General features: G+C 43.4%; 1 protein-coding gene across 10 annotated transcripts in view; it reads right to left on the bottom strand.

The window, feature by feature from the left end:
* LOC121570303 (zinc finger SWIM domain-containing protein 8) overlaps positions 1-20,129 on the bottom strand; it is a 37,642-nt gene extending 17,513 nt beyond the window's left edge. For 6 of the 10 annotated variants that reach the window (XM_041881768.2, XM_041881790.2, XM_041881784.2 and 3 more), the window contains exons 1-5: positions 18,237-20,128; positions 7,570-7,723; positions 6,776-6,870; positions 4,971-5,143; positions 1,981-2,088 (exon numbers count right to left, since the gene is read on the bottom strand). In XM_041881768.2, coding sequence (XP_041737702.2) covers positions 1,981-2,088; positions 4,971-5,143; positions 6,776-6,870; positions 7,570-7,723; positions 18,237-18,414 — 708 coding nt within the window. In that variant the 5' untranslated portion in view covers positions 18,415-20,128. Of the gene's footprint in view, positions 1-1,980; positions 2,089-4,970; positions 5,144-6,775; positions 6,871-7,569; positions 7,724-18,236 lie in introns of all 10 variants that reach the window. The other 4 variants (XM_041881799.2, XM_041881814.2, XM_041881822.2 and 1 more) reach the window with 2 other exon arrangements.
* Between the last annotated feature and the right edge of the window lie 452 nt (positions 20,130-20,581).

The raw sequence follows: 20,581 nt of genomic DNA, 5'->3' as shown, positions 1-20,581 counted from the left end.
AGATGAGTAACATTACAGTGAGCAACACTGCACTACTGACTGCAATACATAAGGAGACAATGAAGCTACTGTGTGTTATTTATCTCAGTAGCACAGAGGGCAGACAAAGGGAGTATTGAGACTGGGCCGGTTACAGGCTGAGGACAGCTACCGCTACAAACCAAGCCAATGGGAGGTAAAACATACAATATTGTTCTTACACTAAACTAAATGTATTTTTATGACTAACTTGGTGACCTTAAGTACATAAACCACATTATCTAATAGTTTTTGGAGCCTAAAAGGGATTGAGATACAGTGGGGGAAAAAAGTATTTAGTCAGCCACCAATTGTGCAAGTTCTCCCACTTAAAAAGATGAGAGAGGCCTGTAATTTTCATCATAGGTACACGTCAACTATGACAGACAAAATGAGAATTTTCTTTCTCCAGAAAATCACATTGTAGGATTTTTAATGAATTTATTTGCAAATTATGGTGGAAAATAAGTATTTGGTCAATAACAAAAGTTTCTCAATACTTTGTTATATACCCTTTGTTGGCAATGACACAGGTCAAACGTTTTCTATAAGTCTTCACAAGGTTTTCACACACTGTTGCTGGTATTTTGGCCCATTCCTCCATGCAGATCTCCTCTAGAGCAGTGATGTTTTGGGGCTGTCGCTGGGCAACACGGACTTTCAACTCCCTCCAAAGATTTTCTATGGGGTTGAGATCTGGAGACTGGCTAGGCCACTCCAGGACCTTGAAATGCTTCTTACGAAGCCACTTCTTCGTTGCCCGGGCGGTGTGTTTGGGATCATTGTCATGCTGAAAGACCCAGCCACGTTTCATCTTCAATGCCCTTGCTGATGGAAGGAGGTTTTCACTCAAAATCTCACGATACATGGCCCCATTCATTCTTTCCTTTACACGGATCAGTCGTCCTGGTCCCTTTGCAGAAAAACAGCCCCAAAGCATGATGTTTCCACCCCCATGCTTCACAGTAGGTATGGTGTTCTTTGGATGCAACTCAGCATTCTTTGTCCTCCAAACACGACGAGTTGAGTTTTTACCAAAAAGTTATATTTTGGTTTCATCTGACCATATGACATTCTCCCAATCCTCTTCTGGATCATCCAAATGCACTCTAGCAAACTTCAGACGGGCCTGGACATGTACTGGCTTAAGCAGGGGGACACACCTGGCACTGCAGGATTTGAGTCCCTGGCGGCGTAGTGTGTTACTGATGGTAGGCTTTGTTACTTTGGTCCCAGCTCTCTGCAGGTCATTCACTAGGTCCCCCCGTGTGGTTCTGGGATTTTTGCTCACCGTTCTTGTGATCATTTTGACCCCCACGGGGTGAGATCTTGCGTGGAGCCCCAGATCGAGGGGAGATTATCAGTGGTCTTGTATGTCTTCCATTTCCTAATAATCGCTCCCACAGTTGATTTCTTCAAACCAAGCTGCTTACCTATTGCAGATTCAGTCTTCCCAGCCTGGTGCAGGTCTACAATTTTGTTTCTGGTGTCCTTTGACAGCTCTTTGGTCTTGGCCATAGTGGAGTTTGGAGTGTGACTGTTTGAGGTTGTGGACAGGTGTCTTTTATACTGATAACAAGTTCAAAAAGGTGCCATTAATACAGGTAACGAGTGGAGGACAGAGGAGCCTCTTAAAGAAGAAGTTACAGGTCTGTGAGAGCCAGAAATCTTGCTTGTTTGTAGGTGACCAAATACTTATTTTCCACCATAATTTGCAAATAAATTCATTAAAAATCCTACAATGTGATTTTCTGGAGAAACCATTTCTCAATTTGTCTGTCATAGTTGACGTGTACCTATGATGAAAATTACAGGCCTCTCTCATCTTTTTAAGTGGGAGAACTGGCACAATTGGTGGCTGACTAAATACTTTTTTCCCCCACTGTATGTGTCTGGGATTCAACAGTGTTGCTAGTGCTAATACATACAATCTAGCCAACTAGTGTGGTTCAACAGTCTTACCTGTTGGGGAAGCTCACTGATGAGGTACTGGGCAAACTTCTGCAGCTGGTCCCTCTGCAGCCGGGACAGGGACTCTGACACGGGGGCTCGCAGGCACACTGCAGACGCCTGGCAGACAAACACAGCGGTGACAGCATTAGTGTACATTTAGGATCTCACCTTGCTCCGTTTCCTGTTCACACAGTGAGTTTAAATGCAGATAAAACAGATATAAACAGATAATTCAAATATAAACTGTAGGTGTGCAACAAACTTCAAAATCAGATTCACAATCATTAACCATACTGTCACTACACTACAAGACTCATTGAGCCTCCATCTCCCTCTTCACAACAAGAACTCCACACCGTAATGACGTAAATGTAAATGTAATAGTCAACTGGTGACCCCTGGCCTAGAACACTTAGCTAGCTGTGACCATGAGGCTGCGGAGCAGTCTCTGATGTGTGATGTCTTTATTAAGACTGCAGTGAGAGTGCTGCCTACTGCTGAGCTATACCTTCTGCATGCCTCCAAGGCTATTGCTCCACTGTGGAGCAGTGCAGAGATCCCCCTCATTTGCAAATGGGAGAATGTGGCCCATGCATAATACATGGCAGAGAGATGGGCCAGGCCAGAGTTTGATGATGAAGGCTTATTCTCTGGTTGGCTCTCCAGAAGGTCATTAAAGGGAATATGGAATGTTCCCTGGGGAGGTGGGTAGTACAGGTGCAGGTAGCTTAGTGGTTAAGTACGGGGCGGCAGGTAGCTTAGTGGTTAAGAGCGTTGTGCCAGTAACCGAAAGGTCGCTTGTTCTAATCCCCAAGCCTACTAGGTGAAAAATCTGTCGATGTGCCCTTGAGCAAGGCACTTAACCCTAATTGCTCCTGTAAGTCGCTCTGAATAAGAGCGTCTGCTAAATGACTAAAAAATGAAAAATGAAATACAGAATGAGACACCACCACCACCACAGAAAGTGATTACAATATATCTCACATTAATAAAAGACTAGAGAGAGGGGGAAAAGAGAGAGAAGGGTAGTCTGCTGCTACTGTGTGGTGAATGGGAGTGGAAACCCTTGGGATTCCTAGCCCAGGATGTAGACCAGAGAAAGGAACAGAGGGGATGATATAATGATAATGGTGGGCTGAGTGTGGACTAATAGCCAGGGTAAATAGCAGGAATAGCGAGATGGGGAGGGACAGCGGCTTGTGCTCTAATACTCTGCTAAAGAACATTTCATGCTCTTTAATAGGATTATATAATCAGCAGATATGCCCATTGCCCACACTCCCCCTAAACCCCAACCTTTTAGAAGCAGTTATTCTACTTTGCGGTGAGGCACTTCTGTTGGTTCTATTAGAATGTTCTCTGACCAAAACATTTCATAATATGATGCTTTGAGGTCGTCAGATGTAACAGATCTTTAGGGATGTTCATGTAAGTTGCTTTACACACTTAACAGTCAAGCGTTCTTGTGTGCGGTGTGTGTGTTCAGTATTTATCACATTGATCTTTTGGAGTGGTTTCATAATGTGGAACTAATTGAGCACTGCCAAGTTGCACTGTGTGCGTGCTTGTGTGTGCCTGTGTGCGCGTGTGCGTTTGGTGTGCACGTAGTGTGCACATGCGCCCTAGTGAGAGAAACACGGAAGACTCAGACTGGGTTCAGTCGGTGTCTATGAAAATTCACACTTCGATCATTTCCTGTTGAAACCACAGTGCCTTTAAAAAGGATACGACTATATTCTGACACAGTGTGAATGTGCTCTCAGGAGACACCGACTCAAGACACTGAATTTTAGCAAATAAAACTGGTAATAAATAATGGACTATTTCAAGCCCATCTACACCCGATGGCTCCCATTTTAACATAACCCCCAAGAAACTGCACTACTAATAATAATAAATAATAATAATAAGCCATTTAGCATGATGATATCGGTTTTGTCATGACAAAATGGCACCTCTCAAGGCTACAGAGTGAGGAGACTGAATGGAAAGGTCTAAGCATAACATTGCGCCACCCAGGGCGACAGGCTTCAATATCCACTTTCACAGAGAAGGGTGACTAACGCACAGCACACCTATCTGGGCCTGAAAGCTGTTCATTACTTTACAGTCTATCCACCCATTCAATACAATAATGGCTAATGAGGGTCCATGTGGGGCTGACAAAAGGTCACAAGAAAGCTATGGAGGTGTGTGTGTGTGTGTGCACGCATGTGACAGAACAGCTGACAGAGATTGAAGTGGGAGATAAAACCTGCACAGCGGGGAGTGGGGATATGGCTATGGGAGACTAGGCTCTCACCTGGACTGATAATTACCGAGCGAGATAGAGCAAGAGGGTTGTATTCCAGTGGAAAACAAATATGAGGATTGAGAGTTAAAAGTTACTTTTCTGATTCTGATCATGGCTGGCATAATCAGCTTTGCCAAGGGTTCATATGATCTCGAAACATCTGAACATAACTTCAAAGGCTGAACTGTGCCCACACACTCATTCCTGCACACACACATACCATCAGACCCTGCAAGACCCACCTACACTGTGGAGGGTGGGGTGTTTACCAACAAAACTGCTGGGTGCGCAACTACGAGGTAAAAACAGACAGGGTTGGCTTATAGTCAAAGGACTCTTGACAACATGTAAGTAAGTTATATTTAGTCTACAAATGTTTATTGAAAAAATAAATACAACTAGCTGAAACAAGAAATCTACAATTCACCGCACAGCAGCTTCTAGTCGTTGTTGCTAGCTATCTATGACAATAACACACAGCCTTTTAACTCTGAGCTGCGCACAAATTATTGTTGGGACGTTGTGATCCGGTCTATAGGCTATGGCTTGTCTGTGCCGGGGTAAAAGTTCCTGAATTGAAATGGATTTGACCGTTATCCCAGTGCTACACTAACTCACTCACACATATACTGTCTATACTACAGCACAAAGGTGTACAGTATAGGTGTATTCATGCGGTAATGCCTTGTCTGTACTCTAAACTCACGTTGTGGATCCTGAAGAGGCAGAGGGCCACCACATGTGCGCACCACTTGGCCCCGGCCCCGCAGGTGCAACTGCAGGAGGTGATGCGGCAGCGGTCGAACATGACAGCCACATTGTACGCCCCTTTTGATTGGCCAGCCTGGGGCGACACCACGGTGGCACTGAGGTGGAAACCTGTGTGAGAGAGAGAGAAACAGAGGGACAGAGTGAAAGAAAGAGGGGATAATATCAGCTCTGAAAGGTCCATCTGCTTGTCTGTGGCAGGCAATGAGACTGGAGCAAAGGAATGACAAATAGTGTTATTATGATAAAGTGGGCGAGGAAAACTTAGAGTGCTGGGGCTGCCACTGTAATGGTGAGCCAGCCATTGGCCGACATTGTGCAGCAGCAGCGCTGTAATACGGCCTGAGCCTGGGCTGCCAGACAGGAAATTAAAGGCAGTTTTATTTCCATGCACATGGAGAGACTAGGAGATAGGAGGAGAGAGAGGGAGAGGGGGAGAGAGTACGAAGGTTGGCCAAAAGCTTTTACCAACTGGACAGGTTGGGAATGGAAGTAGAGGAACAACTCAGCGTAACTGTTCCAGATTCAACATAATAGGCCCCCTTCAGAGAGCTGAGCTCTGTTCCTGCTCCAGTCTTTCTGCTTCTACCTGGCAGTCTAACGCCTCCTCCACCCCTACTATTTCCACTGGGAGACAGGGTTTCCATTACCTCACAATGAGCTCTAATGCGTTTAACCTAATACAGCACTGAATGACATACCCTGGGCTGGCAGGAAAACAATGAAGTACACTCAGAGCAGATAACAAAGAGAAAGTGCTTGCTTTCAAAATGTTTGTTAACATTTTAAAATCAGAACCCTTGGGTCGTTACGGAAGTCCTTGAAAAAGGTATATGCCCCTCCAAGTTTTAATACAGTGGGAAAGTTTACATCTCTAGATATTGGCTTTCACTTAACAAGCATTTTCTTTAACATAACTTATAAGCATGAACCACTGTTGAGCAGTGCATAAAAGGGCATTTCACTGCAAGACTTTTGATCCTAGCTGGCATCTCAGTGATGTTGAGAGTAATCGATTAATAACCCATTCATTTAGTTGTACATCCAGTGTGTTGGGGCAGGCTGCTTGGCTTGTGGTTGACCCTAGGTGCCTATTGATGTGGCCCATGTAATAGCAGGTCTACGCACTATATTTCACCCCTGTGGCACAGTACAACAGTAGCATTCCTACACTATTAAGCTACACCGAGTTCTCTTTCTACTAATGAACTGGGGGTTGGCAAAGTCAACGGCTAATGATTAGTGATAAATATAGCCAAGTAACCTGACTGGGAAAAAAACAGTAGTGGCCACAGTTTTTCCTGATCAGGTCACGGGGTCAGGAAAAACTCTGGGCCCTAGTAATGAGCAGTGAGAGTGGCGTGCTCTATCTGTTACAGCTGGTGAGTAAGGCGCTGTTAGGAACATTTAGGGCCATTAAAGCGCCTGTAATCCCCACACATCCTGCCTGCCTGTCCGACTGCTCTAATCCAGTCATCTGGGATGAGCAGAGAAATGCAGCAGCTCCACCAGGACCCCACACCACTGAGGTGAACACAGCATCTGACCTGGGATTAATGCTCAACTAGATAAATGCTCAACTAGTTTTTGAAGCACAGGGTGAGTGTGTGGCAAAAGCCTACACAATGTGTGACCAGGACGACTTTATGGAGGTTTGTAGGAAGTTTAGAGAGTTCAGCCTTCTGTGCTACTGTTGTCTTAGTGCTTTGATGGTATAGGTGAAGGCCACTGCTCAGTGCTCACCTATCTGCAGAGGGTCCTTAACAGCCCTCATCCTGTACAGCTGCTCCCCTCGCTGGAACTCATCTGGGCTGCCGTTGGCCAGACACGAGTACAGCCTGCAGAGGGAGATCCACAGAGAGAGGGGGATGAGATCACTATGTCCACTCTGAAGTTGTGCCAGCCATTTGCATAAATTGTTTTTGTGAGTGTTCCTGCGTATTTGGCGTGAGTGAATGTTGTGAGTGATTTAGTGAATGTAAGTGAGTGGGTGTGTGATAAGCTGAAATGGAATGTGATTTAGAAAGACAGTGAGTAAGCTGTACAATAAGCCTCATGTCATATAATTGCTTTGTCATTCTTTAAAAAAGGGCCAATGCAGCAGTTTTCATTTCGATATAAAATCATTTCTGGGAAACAATTAAGTACCTTACTATAATATAGGTTTCCATTAAAATTGTCAAAAATAAACAAAAATGTGGATATGTAACCTGAATGCTATCCATTATTGGCAGAGGTTTGGAACTCTTTATGGTCTAACTTATACTGCCTGGTGATGTCACCAGGCAAGCCAAAACTCCAACCATGGAAAAAATCATGCTGATTAGAAGGTCCTGTGTAAATTGTATTCTCAACCAGTATAAGTTTTAGCTGTTGTACAATCTGATACAAAACACAGTAAAACATAATTTTGACTGCATTGGGCCTTTAACAACATTCCCACAAAGATCGAAGTGTCTCCAGAGATAGCTGAACATATTATGGAAATCCGAGACGATCTCAGATAGACTTCAGAGTGTGTGTACGTCCAGCCTTACCGGATGTCCTCTTCATTCTCAGGGAAGCTCCAGTAGGCGATGCGGAGCTGCAGCTGCTCAGGGACAGGAGGGTAAACCTTCTCCACCACCTCAAATGGGATGTGGAACGCCACCTGCTTGGCTGAAAGCTCCACCAGAGGGATGACCTGACCATCTAACAGAGACAGAGAGCAAGAGAGAATAAATGTTTCTGCCTTCAACCATATATGGAGGAAAGCAAGCAGTCTAAATAAACTGTGATGGCTGTGGTTCAGATGGTCAGAAGCCATCATGGTAAACCTATCAAGGACGGGGAGGGGGTCTAGTCAACTATTTTGACCTGTTGACAAAAACATTGCCTTTGTGCAAGTCTCCACACTCTCAACTCATGGCCCTTGCCTGGACTTCATCATGACTAGGGCCGAGAGTTTGTCTTGACCATGTGAACTGACCAGGAAAAACCATAAGCCTTAGTTCAAGGAAAAACCTGGGCTCCCATGTTACAAGTCAGTTCACGTGGTCAGGAAAAACTGCTGGGCTTATTTAGGACTTCAAGCTACCTTGGTCTCTCATCAGAGAGCAGGACAGCTGCCAAACCTGCAGCCCCGTCAGGAGCCTGTCCTGTCAGCCCAGGAAGGGTTTGGGTTTCCTGAGGGGTCCCGAACCCACACGACCCCTTCTCCAGACACAGCACTCTTACACAGCTATAGAGACCCTAAAAATAAAACTGTCACTAAAAACATCCTAGGCCTACCCAGAAACCGCTCCATCTTCAGCTGGCTTGGACTGTAGAGTTGACAACCAGAAAACTGCAATCCATCTAGTGTATGCTACAGTACCTGTAGACTTCCAGTCATTGTGCTAAAGCTAGTTAGCATTGGCTCGCACTAGTTAACTACCTCCAACTTTCTTCATACTGCAGGCAGTCATAAAAATGGCTTAATTGCCAGAATCTCGCAGTATCCCTTTAAATAAACCTTGTATTTCAGGCACTGAAATCACAGACGTGCAAACACAATGGCATGACAGGTAGTTCAGTCACAGAATAATAATAATAATAATAATAATAATAATAATAATAATAATAATAATAATAATAATAATAATAATAATAATAATAATAATATAGGCCTAGTCCAATAATGTACATTTGATGAATTGTCTTTCTGACAAATGAATTTCAGAAAGAAAAATTTAAAAATGACATTTGTGAGGTTACAGTTGAAGTCATAAGTTTACATACACCTCAGCCAAACACATTTAAACTCAGTTTATCACAATTCCTGACATTTAATCCTAGTAAAAATTCCCTGTCTTAGGTCAGTTAGGATCACCACTTTATTTTAAGAATGTGAAATGTCAGAATAATAGTAGAGAGAATGACTTATTTCAGCTTTTATTTCTTTCATCACATTCCCAGTGGGTCAGAAGTTTACATCCACTCAATTAGTATTTGGTAGCATTGCCTTTAAATTGTTTAATTTGGGTCAAACATTTCAGGTAGCCTTCCACAAGCTTCCCACAATAAGTTGGCTGAATTTTGGCCCATTCCTCCTGACAGAGCTGGTGTAACTGAATCAGGTTTGTAGGCCTCCTTGCTCGCACACGCTTTTTCAGTTCTGCCCACAACTTTTCTATAGAATTGAGGTCAGGGCTTTGTGATGGCCACTCCAATACCTTGACTTTGTTGTCCTTAAGCCATTTTGCCACAACTTTAGAAGTATGCTTGGGGTCATTGTCCATTTGGAAGACCCATTTGCGACCAAGCTTTAACTTCCTGACTGATGTCTTGAGATGTTGCTTCAATATATCCACAATTTTCCTTCCTCATGATGCCATCTATTTTGTGAAGTGCACCAGTCCCACCTGCAGCAAAGCACCCCCACAGCATGATGCTGCCACCCCCGTGCTTCACGTCGGGATGGTGTTCTTCGTCTTGCAAGCATCCCGCTTTTTCCTCAAAACATAACGATGGTCATTATGGCCAAACAGTTCTATTTTTGTTTCATCAGACCAGAGGACATTTCTCCAAAAAGTACAATCTTTGTCCCCATGTGCAGTTGCAAACCATAGTCTGGTTTTTTTATGGCGGTTTTGGAGCAGTGGCTTCTTCCTTGCTGAGCGGCCTTTCAGGTTATGTCGATATATAGGACTCGTTTTACTGTGGATACAGATAATGTTGTACCGATTTCCTCCAGCATCTTCACAAGGTCCTTCGCTGTTGTTCTAGGATTGATTTGCACTTTTCGCACCAAAGACTTATGCACACATGACTGTAAGTCGCTTTGGATAAAAGCGTCTGCTAAATGGCATATTATTATATTATAAAGTACGTTCAACTCTAGGAGACAGAACGCGTCTCCTTCCTGAGCGGTATGACGGCTGTGTGGTCCCATGGTGTTTATACTTGCTTACTATTGTTTGCTCAGATGAACGTGGTACCTTCAGGCGTTTGGATGAACCAGACTTGTGGAGGTCGACATTTTTTTTTCTGAGGTCTTGGCTGATTTCTTTGGATTTTCCCATGATGTCAAGCAGAGGCACTGAGTTTGAAGGTAGGCCTTGAAATACATCAACAGGTACACCTACAATTGACTCAAATTATGTAAATTAGCCTATCAGAAGCTTCTAAAGCCATGACATCATTTCTGGAATTTTCCAAGCTGTTTAAAGGCACAGTCAACTTAGTGTATGTACACTTCTGACCCACTGGAATTGTGATACAGTGAATTATAAGTGAAATAATCTGTAAACAATTGTTGGAAAAATTACTTGTGTCATGCACAAAGTAGATGTCCTAACCGACTTGCCAAAACCATAGTTTGTTAACAAGAAATTTGTGGAGTGGTTTAAAAACGAGTTTTAATGACTCCAACCTAAGTGTACGTAAACTTAAACTGTAGGTGTGTATGACTCCTTTGTCAGGATGACGCAGAACATGTTGTATTGTTTCTCAAATTCATGTTGACCAACTCTTCAGAAAAGGAAATAAGATGACAACCAAGCTAGGCCCAGCATACAACCACTACACACCCAAAACAAAGCCCTGGCCCTCAGCGGACACCATCCTCATCCCCTCTCCTAATCTAACAGGTTATAGGGGCTGACTCCTGGTTTTCATGGAGAAGGGCATGTAGGGCCAAAGGCATCAATGGTGGTGTATCACCACCACAGCTATTCCACACATACTGCCATCTTCACATCTCATCAAATCACCCACCACCAGAGCAGTGCTAGCAACTGTTTTAGTTTGAGTTCTAGGAACCTATAACAAAAACAAAACAGAAATTATATTTAGGCTAGTTGAATTGAGTTACTGGAGTTATTGCGTTACAACTAGTGGGGGAAATAAAATGTATGTTTCTATTGGCTTAAGCCCAAGGCAGTTGTGTGAATTCTATGGCATTAGATACTAGGCTTGAGCTTTTCATGCTCGACAAACAGAGAACCAAGGTGATTTACATCTCTATAAACTAGTGCTGAGCGATTAGTGCTTTTTGAGATTGGTTCGGTTTCGGTTCTATTATTTGAAAAATATTCATTTTTCAATTTCTGTTTCCTTACAAACAAACAAAAACATTAAATAAATGATCAAATAATGACATTAAAATGATTTGAGCTTCCCTCAGCCATCACCTGCCTTTTTCCTGACAGTGGGTTGAATGAATAATAACAATTAATAAAGAGCCCCATGATGGTAGTGAATGCCCATTACTGCTTATCACTAATCATAATTTATTCACATTACTTACTTTAATAACATATTTAAGTTGTGTATATTACTTATTTTTAATCCCTTAAACTTAGTCTTATCCCATCTCTGCTCAGGCAGTAGCAGCCAGACAACCATCTAATGTTCTCTGTGCTCCCCATTGAACGATTCATCCTATTTAGCTAGGCTAGTAGTTTTACTAGTTCTTCAATTTGACTAGTTCTTCAAAAGTGGATAAGGCATACTTTCAAGACTGCTTATTAGCAACTACTTCAACTATCAAATCGGGTAGAGCTACCTCATGAACTGTCTCTGTGCCGTAGAGCTCGCCAGCTTGTAGTCCCAAAAAACGGAAATTAGTTAGCATTTTATACCTTTGGTTCATTGGGCATTCCTACGCAGGCTCAGGAGATCTTATACATTTTCTTCTATTAAATAATATCAGTCAGATAAGATGGATGACCTTTATGTGCTCAAAATAAGTCAGTTGCTAACAAGTCGCTAACTATCAGAAATGGAACTACAACATCAGTCGTAAAAATGTTCACGTCACTACGCCGACCACGCACACTAGTCTATGCTACAGTCCGCCAAAAAGCTAGTTAGCTTCCTGCTTACCAGCTTGAACAAAAACACAAGGGTGGTATATTGGTCTGCTCCAGGCTGCAACCATCTCTTCAGCGGGAAGGTGCTCATTTTATCGGTTCCCGGACGATGTTGTCCAGAAAAAACTTTGGGTCTGTCTGATAAGGTAAACTAAGCCTGTTAGCTAGACATAAAAGGCATGCGATCTGAGGTGTAGTTTAATTTTTTACATGTTAGCACATCATTAGCTTTTTACTTGTTTTGATTACATAAATGCTACAAAATCCATAAAAATTGATGTCATCTTTTTTTATCTCAGATTATCTCATACAACAAAACATTTAAGATCGCCTAAGCGTGTGTTTACCACAGACCTTATTTTCAGCGTTTATCCAAAAACCCTACAAAAAGAAAAATCGTCATAGGCTTTGGCCAACTAGCCATGGCAGTTAGCCTGTTAGTGCCTACAAAAAGCCGTCTGTAAAGTAAAAAAGCGACAGTTCCCTTCTTTCAATGTTGTCAGACATGAAGGCAGTCGAAGAGTGAAAGCTTGATCCCCATACAGCGGGGGACTGACTTTATGCTAAATATCTTGTGCGAGTTCAGTGATGCCAATTTAACAATTGTGTTGCTATATCTAGAAACTTTTCAGACTGCCCTGGCAACTTTTTTTCCAAACAGGAACTTTTAGCAACTTTTGAAAAGTGACTCAAACGCTAAAATGCACACGTTTTCCCTCTAAATGACAAAAACGATTTTCTCTGTCACACACTGGCTGCAAAAGTGCATTGTGATGTCAGCAGCAGGCGCTCAGCTCGTGCACAGGCAGCAGCAGGCCAGCCAAGCAGCACAACAACCTGGAGAGAGCTGGAGAGAGATGCCTAGCGCACGCATCATTATTTCAGTTAAGTTGCTTGTTCAATAAAATAGCATATATACCTTGTCATTAGCTTGTACCTATAATTGTTGATCAGTTAGGTAGCATGTTAACTAACAACCAATACACTGCACAAAACTATAATTGTTCAGAATGTGTAGGTTTACTAGTTTTAAGAAAATAAATAAAATGTAATTGTTCAATAATGTGTAATTGTTCAATAATTCAATGTGTTGTGTTTAAAAATAAAAAGATCTGATCATATAAAATGTGTTGTGTTTATATTACATTTAAGTCATTTAGCAGACGCTCTTATCCAGAGCGATTTACAGTTAAGTGAGTGCATACATTTTCATACTGGCCCCCCATGGGAATCGAACCCACAACCCTGGCGTTGCAAGTGCCATGCTCTACCAACTGAGCTACACGGAGATATTACTTTTTCAAATAAAAATATGTGATAATAAACAAACAAATCTAAACTAACAAATGTCAAATCATATTTGTCGCCGAGATGGCCAGTCACTTTGAGTAACGTTATTGTGTATTCTACGTAATCACGCAATGACATCACAACATCATTTAGCAACAAATCTACCTGCCTCTAGCAACTTCCCCTGAAAATTAGTTGGCAACACTGTGTGCGACAGGTCCACTACAGAAAGGTCTGTGTGTGTGTGTGTGTATGTGCTACTGTCTGTGGCCAGAAACAGGCGCAATGGATTATGGTCATGGAAGTTAAGTTCAGCGCAGAAACTTGGTAATTAAGTAGAATATTTGCCTAATGAAAACTACAACTTCCAATCAGCCCAGCATCCCACATAGTTCTTGGCCTAATTTCTCTCGTGAATAATTTGATTTCTCTCTAGAGAAACGGCGCCGTAACAAGGTCTCGCAGAGTCTTTGTTGCCATCCAGTCACTGCCAGTTGCAGTGACTAACTCCTTACTGACCAATCAGGAGAGAGCAGGGGGGGTGCCACGCTCAAACAGCTGTTCAATTGTAGAGTGGTGAAAAGGTGAACGATTGCTGCTCACGCACATGCCCAGTAGGCTATGTGCTTACTGGCTCTCTCCAGTCTGTGGTTAGGAAGAAGGAGATTAACAGAGCCAACAGATGCATTGGGCCTAACCAAAACCCTAACCATACCCTACATTTTGAGCAATTGAGATAGAGATATAGGCTAGCCTTCATGGGTAACCTTCAGTAAAATCTCTTACTAATCTCACTTTTTTGGGGATCTGACCATGATTTTAGATTATAGGATTTTAAGGTTTGGCAACTCTTTCGTGCAAGATCTGCAGCAATATGCAGATTCATAATACTAAACCACAATCCCCAGCTCTGAAGTAAATGACCTGCACAAGACAAAGCCCTCTATATAGCCCACAGCTGACTCCACTCCACCCTTCCCCCACCACTCCTTAAACGCAAACAAACAGGCCTGCCCGCACACACACCCTCCCTCCCCTAGCTGAGGCTTCGAATAAATAGTTCTCCCCCCACCGGTTCCATACTTGCTTGTTCAACGCACACGGGTCAGCGCTCTATTTGACCCTCCCCAGCTGCCGTCCAATAAGACAGCTCAGAGAACTCAGCTGAAACAGTTACTCCAGGACCCCCACTCACACACACACGGACCCCCAGTGTACAACTCTACCCACACAGCCAGGCTGGCCAGCCTTACAAATCATTGACAGATTAAGTCACTCCAACAGCACTATCCTAGACTCCCTGCGGACCTGTCATCTTTTCACTCCCTCCTCTCTACATTTTCTTCCTCTGTTTCTGCTGCTAAAGCCACTTTCTACCACTCTACATTTCAAGCCTCTGCCTCTAACCCTAAGAAGCTCTTTGCCACCACCTCCTCCCTGCTGAATCCTCTTCCTCCTCCCTCTCTGTGGATGACTTCGTCAACCATTTTGAAAAGAAGGTTAACGACATTCAATCCTCATAAATAAGTCAAATGACACCGCTGGTCCTGCTCACACTGCCCTACCCTATGCTTTTACTTCTTTCTCCCCTCTCTCTCCAGATGAAATCTTGCGACTTGTGACGACCGGCCGCCCAACAACCTGCCCGCTTGACCCTATCCCCTCCTCTCTTCTCCAGACCATTTCCGGAGACCTTCTCCCTTACCTCACCTCACCTCACTCATCAACTCATCCTTGACCGCTGGCTATGTCCCTTCTGTCTTCAAGAGAGTGAGAGTTGCACCCCTCCTCAAAAAACCTACACTCGATCCCTCCGATGTCAACAACTACAGACCAGTATCCCTTCTTTCTTTTCTCTCCAAAACTCTTGAGCGTGCCGTCTCTAGCCAACTCTCCTGCTATCTCTCTCAGAATGACCTTCTTGATCCAAACCAGTCAGGTTTCAAGACTGGTCATTCAACTGAGACTGCTCTTCTCTGTGTCACGGAGGCTCTCCACACTGCTAAAGTTAACTCTCTCTCCTCTAATCTTATCCTTCTAGACCTATCTGCTGCCTTTGATACTGTGAACCATCAGATCCTCTTCTCCACCCTCTCCGAGTTGGGCATCTCCGGTGCTGCTCACTCTTGGATTGCGTCCTACCGGACAGGTCGCTCCTACCAGGTGGCGTGGCGAGAATCTGTCTCCGCACCACGTGCTCTCACCCCTGGTGTCCCCCAGGGCTCAGTTCTAGGCCCTCTCCTATTCTCTCTATACACCAAGTCACTTGGCTCTGTCATATCCTCACATGGTCTCTCCTATCATTGCTACGCAGACGACACACAATTAATTTTCTCCTTTCCCCCTTCTGATAACCAGGTGGTGATGTATGCATCTCTGCATGTCTGGCAGACATATCAGTGTGGATGTCGGATCACCACCTCAAGCTGAACCTCGGCAAGACGGAGCTGCTCTTCCTGCCGGGGAAGGACTGCCCGCTCCATGATCTCGCCATCACGGTTGACAACTCCATTGTGTCCTCCTCCCAGAGGGCAAAGAACCTTGCCTTGCCCTGGACAACACCCTGTCGTTCTCCACTAACATCAAAGCGGTGACCCAATCCTGCAGGTTCATGCTCTACAACATTCGCAGAGTACGACCCTACCTTACACAGGAAGCGGCACAGGTCCTAATCCAGGCACTTGTCATCTCCCGTCTGGATTACTGCAACTCGCTGTTGGCTGGGCTCCCTGCCTGTGCCATTAAACCCGTACAACTTATCCAGAACGCTGCAGCCTGTCTGGTGTTCAACCTTCCCAAGTTCTCTCATGTCACCCCACTCCTCCGCACACTCCACTGGCTTCCAGTTGAAGCTCGCATCTACTACAAAACCATGGCGCTTGCCTATGGAGCTGTGAGGGAACGGCACCTCCTTACCTTCAGGCTCTGATCAGACCCTACACCCAAACAAAGGCACTACGTTCATCCACCTCTGGCCTGCTAGCCCCCCTACCTCTACGGAAGCACAGTTCCCGCTCAGCCCAGTCAAAGCTATTTGCTGCTCTGGCACCCCAATGGTGGAACACGCTCCCCCATGACGCCAGGACAGCGGAGTCACTGACCACCTTCCGGAGACACTTGAAACCCTACCTCTTTAAGGAATACCTGGAATAACAGTAATCCTTCTACACCCCCCTCCCCCAGTGGTGGTTGTCCCACTGGCTATCCTATGTTGAATGCACCAATTTGTAAGTCGCTCTGGATAAGAGCATCTGCTAAATGACTAAAATGTAAATAAAAAACAAATAAATAAACTATCCTCAATGAAATCAAAGTAAAAAAATAAATTTAAAAAAGTACAGTACCAGTCAAAAGTTGACACCTACTCATTCCAGGGTTTCTTTCTTTTCACTATTTTTTTTATTGTAGAATAATAGTGAAGACATCAAAACTATGAAATAACACATATGGAATCGTGTAGTAACCAAAAAAGTGTTAAACAGGATATGACTCCTTTGTCAGGATGACGCAGAACATGTTGTATTGTTTCTCAAATTCATGTTGACCAACTCTTCAGAAAAGGAAATAAGATGACAACCAAGCTAGGCCCAGCATACAACCACTACACACCCAAAACAAAGCCCTGGCCCTCAGCGGACACCATCCTCATCCCCTCTCCTAATCTAACAGGTTATAGGGGCTGACTCCTGGTTTTCATGGAGAAGGGCATGTAGGGCCAAAGGCATCAATGGTGGTGTATCACCACCACAGCTATTCCACACATACTGCCATCTTCACATCTCATCAAATCACCCACCACCAGAGCAGTGCTAGCAACTGTTTTAGTTTGAGTTCTAGGAACCTATAACAAAAACAAAACAGAAATTATATTTAGGCTAGTTTAATTGAGTTACTGGAGTTTATTGCGTTACAAATAGTGGGGGAAATAAAATGTATGTTTCTATTGGCTTAAGCCCAAGGCAGTTGTGTGAATTCTATGGCATTAGATTCTAGGCTTGAGCTTTTCATGCTCGACAAACAGAGAACCAAGGTGATTTACATCTCTATAAACTAGTGCTGAGCGATTAGTGCTTTTTGAGATTGGTTCGGTTTCGGTTCTATTATTTGAAAAATATTCCTTTTTCAATCTCTGTTTCCTTACAAACAAACAAAAACATTAAATAAATGATCAAATAATGACATTAAAATGATTTAAGCTTCCCTCAGCCATCACCTGCCTTTTTCCTGACAGTGGGTTGAATGAATAATAACAATTAATAAGAGCCCCATGATGGTAGTGAATGCCCATTACTGCTTATCACTAATCATAATTTATTCACATTACTTACTTTAATAACATATTTAAGTTGTGTATATTACTTAGTTTTTATTTGATTACTTATTTTTAATCCCTTAAATTTAGTCAATCCGACGTCTGCATTGGCCGTGCATCATTTACAGTGATATGGCCTCTGCAGAAGTCAGGGCATTCATACTTCTTGCGCTTCGCGGAGCAGCGCAGAGCTGTTGTGAAGGAAGTTGTCAAGGAAGTTGTCAAGGAAGTGAGTTTGTGTTTATATAGGACCTCCCGCCCTCACCTACCGTCAACCAATCATGTCAATGCGGATCTATACAGAGCTCTCCGCATTGGTACAAAATTTGAGAGGTGCACGGCAATGCGGTACAGAGCTCAATTTGGCCTCTGCGTGCCTCCGGAGGCTCCGTAATTGCATCACACCATTCATACAGCGCCTCCGACCACATTTTCGGATAAAGCATAAATTGGCTCTTAGTGAAGAGGATGTGCAAGCCATCATCTGGAAGCGGGCTACTGCATGAATGTAATGCTTGTGTGAAATGTTCACAAGAAAACACTGACATCCAACAAATTCAGATTCAGGACAGGCTTTCAGATGTTTTGGATCCATCATCACAGGCATAAGAGAAGTGAGAACTCATGCTGGCCACCACACAATGTTATTTGGTAACAAGCATCAAGTGGTTTTATGTGGTCAAAGGTCAATATGAGTATGAGGACACTGAAAGTGTAATAAGAGGATGTGAGTACAAGTAACAGAATGAAAGGTGAAGTGTGTGTTTACCTTTAATCTTAACTGTAGGAGAATTTGGTCCAGCAGACTGTTTTCTCCATCCCCTCCAGTTCTGACACAGACTCTCAGCTTCTGATATGAAGGAGCAGAGCGAGTCCTCCTCGAACCGGTCAGAATCTTCGAAGGAGAACCTCTCTCCGTCTTCCCACTCGGCGAACATTAGTTCCATTACATCCACTATAGGCTATATAACTCAGGATTCAAATGGACTGTACAATAGCCAAGGCCTTCCGTCAAAATATATATATTTTTTAATGGGTGAGAGCTGCCCACCACTGACAGGCAGCAGAAACAAAGAAGACGTCCACAAGTCTCCAGTAAAATTTTGGGGATGGGTGAGCGCAACACAACCAAAACACTGCTGAGAGCTCACTGTGGTCTTGCAGGCGAGCTACACAGTAAAACAATAATATCCATTCTCAATGGTAGGGGGGGAAAAATACTTTCTCGTCACAAATTGTACCAAATTAGTATTCAGTATCTGGAAAAGGGAGGCACAACTACGGAACACAAGGACTTTTTATCTTTCTTACCAAGGCCTTGACATTTAGGGTGATAACTTATCTGAGACACTGTATAGCCATGTCGTCTGTGAAAGTTGATCCCAGTCCGGTAACAATTTACTTTCTGTCCCCTACCACCACTCAGTTTCGAGTTGGACTGTTTCTGCTCGACTGTCTAGTTGAGTGGACAGTACTTCGAGGGAGACGACCCCCACTCGCTTACAAGTCACTCATACAGACACATTTTGATAGGGTTAACTACTTTTAATGAAACACTTTCTACATTGGCTAAGATTAACCCAACCCGTCAAAATAAATATTGACGTCAAGTATTGTACTTAACTTTAAATCTACATAAACGTAACTTGTTTTCCTCCATTTCCTACCTCCTCCCCTTCTTGACGAATCAGCTATGCTACACACTGCCCGTCTCGAGACAACTGTACAGAATGTTCCAAAAGCTTGCAAGCAATGAAATCTAGCAGGCCTATTTAATTTCCCCTGGGGATAAAACGTGAATAAAATAATAAGTATAATCCAGATAGCTACAGTCTCTCATTCTTTATTTGACAGACATTCACTACTCAAACTTGAGGAGCTGATAGCTTGTTAATAGTTTAGCTAGTTGGCTAATGCTAGCTAACTGCTAATGCTAACTACCCAGCTAGCTGCAGTAGTAAGCCAACACTGGCCAACAAGAGTAGCTTGCTAAATTAGCTAGCTAACATCTTTAAAATGCAAGAGTCTCGATTGTCATTAATCACAATCATTATGGCTAAGATTTCTAATTTAAGGGAAATATTGAAAGAAGATTAGCTAGTTTCTACAAATACTGTCTCTGGCAGGATACCCTTGGTCCTAATCCGAGTCTCAAAGCCCTAGCTAGCTACGGTACACAGCAGCACCCGCTCCAACAAGGGCTTTGGTGTTTGTTTACCTTGACACCTTTAAAGAACTACACATCCGTCAAACTTGACTGACTATACACTATTTTCGAGCAACGGTCTTCGGTAATGATGCACGGGCAGTTTAGTATTTGTTGGATTGCAAACCTACGCTATCAGCTAATACCTTGATTCGAATTTATTTTCCTTTGTATTTTCAAAAAAAGCTTATTCGCTCGAGCCCCACTGGTTCCCGATGACTCCTAGTCCGGATACTGTAAAAAACAAAGAGAGAAAAAAAAGACCCTTTTTCGCTACTGACACCGGTAGTCCTACCGTTCCCACGTTGTCTTGAGCAGTCTAACGACACCGGGGTCCCTCCAAATTGTCTCAACAGTCCCCCGCTCTTCCACTCTTCCCTGGTCGGGAAGATGGCTATTCTGCTATTCTGCTATTCTGCTCTCGTAGGCTTCAGCTTGGCTGTCGCCTCTATCAGCTGATTTTAACTTCCGCCTCGTTTTCGCTGGCGTCAAACTCTCATCTAGCTGTACAGATCCGAGCATAGGCACCACCAAAATTGACCCTTTTCACACCACTATCACTCAGATTTTAGAGTGGTCAGTAATTGCCCTTTGGACAATACTTAAAAAAAAAAAACTGAAATTACGATTGTCTGCATTCATGGCCTAATTGGTTTTGACAACTTTATATGCTGAAAGTAGGAATGCAAAAAGTATGTTTCAGCCTTTTGTTCTTTTGTCTAGGCCTATGCAGGCTGTTGTTTCACGCAAACCATAGATGGGCCATGTGTTCACTAGACATGTATATTTTGCTTGTATATTTCGTATTTGATCTAGATTCATTCTATTGTACTAGGTACTGATTTATAGATTTTCTGATGTATTTTCTTGACCAATCATGTGACATATGCAATTATTGAAATAGAAAC

Source organism: Coregonus clupeaformis, chromosome 1, assembly GCF_020615455.1.
Source record: "Coregonus clupeaformis isolate EN_2021a chromosome 1, ASM2061545v1, whole genome shotgun sequence".
Lineage (NCBI taxonomy): Eukaryota > Metazoa > Chordata > Actinopteri > Salmoniformes > Salmonidae > Coregonus > Coregonus clupeaformis.
The sequence above is the reverse complement of the archived record's forward strand: the minus strand, read 5'-3'. Positions and strand labels throughout refer to the sequence as shown.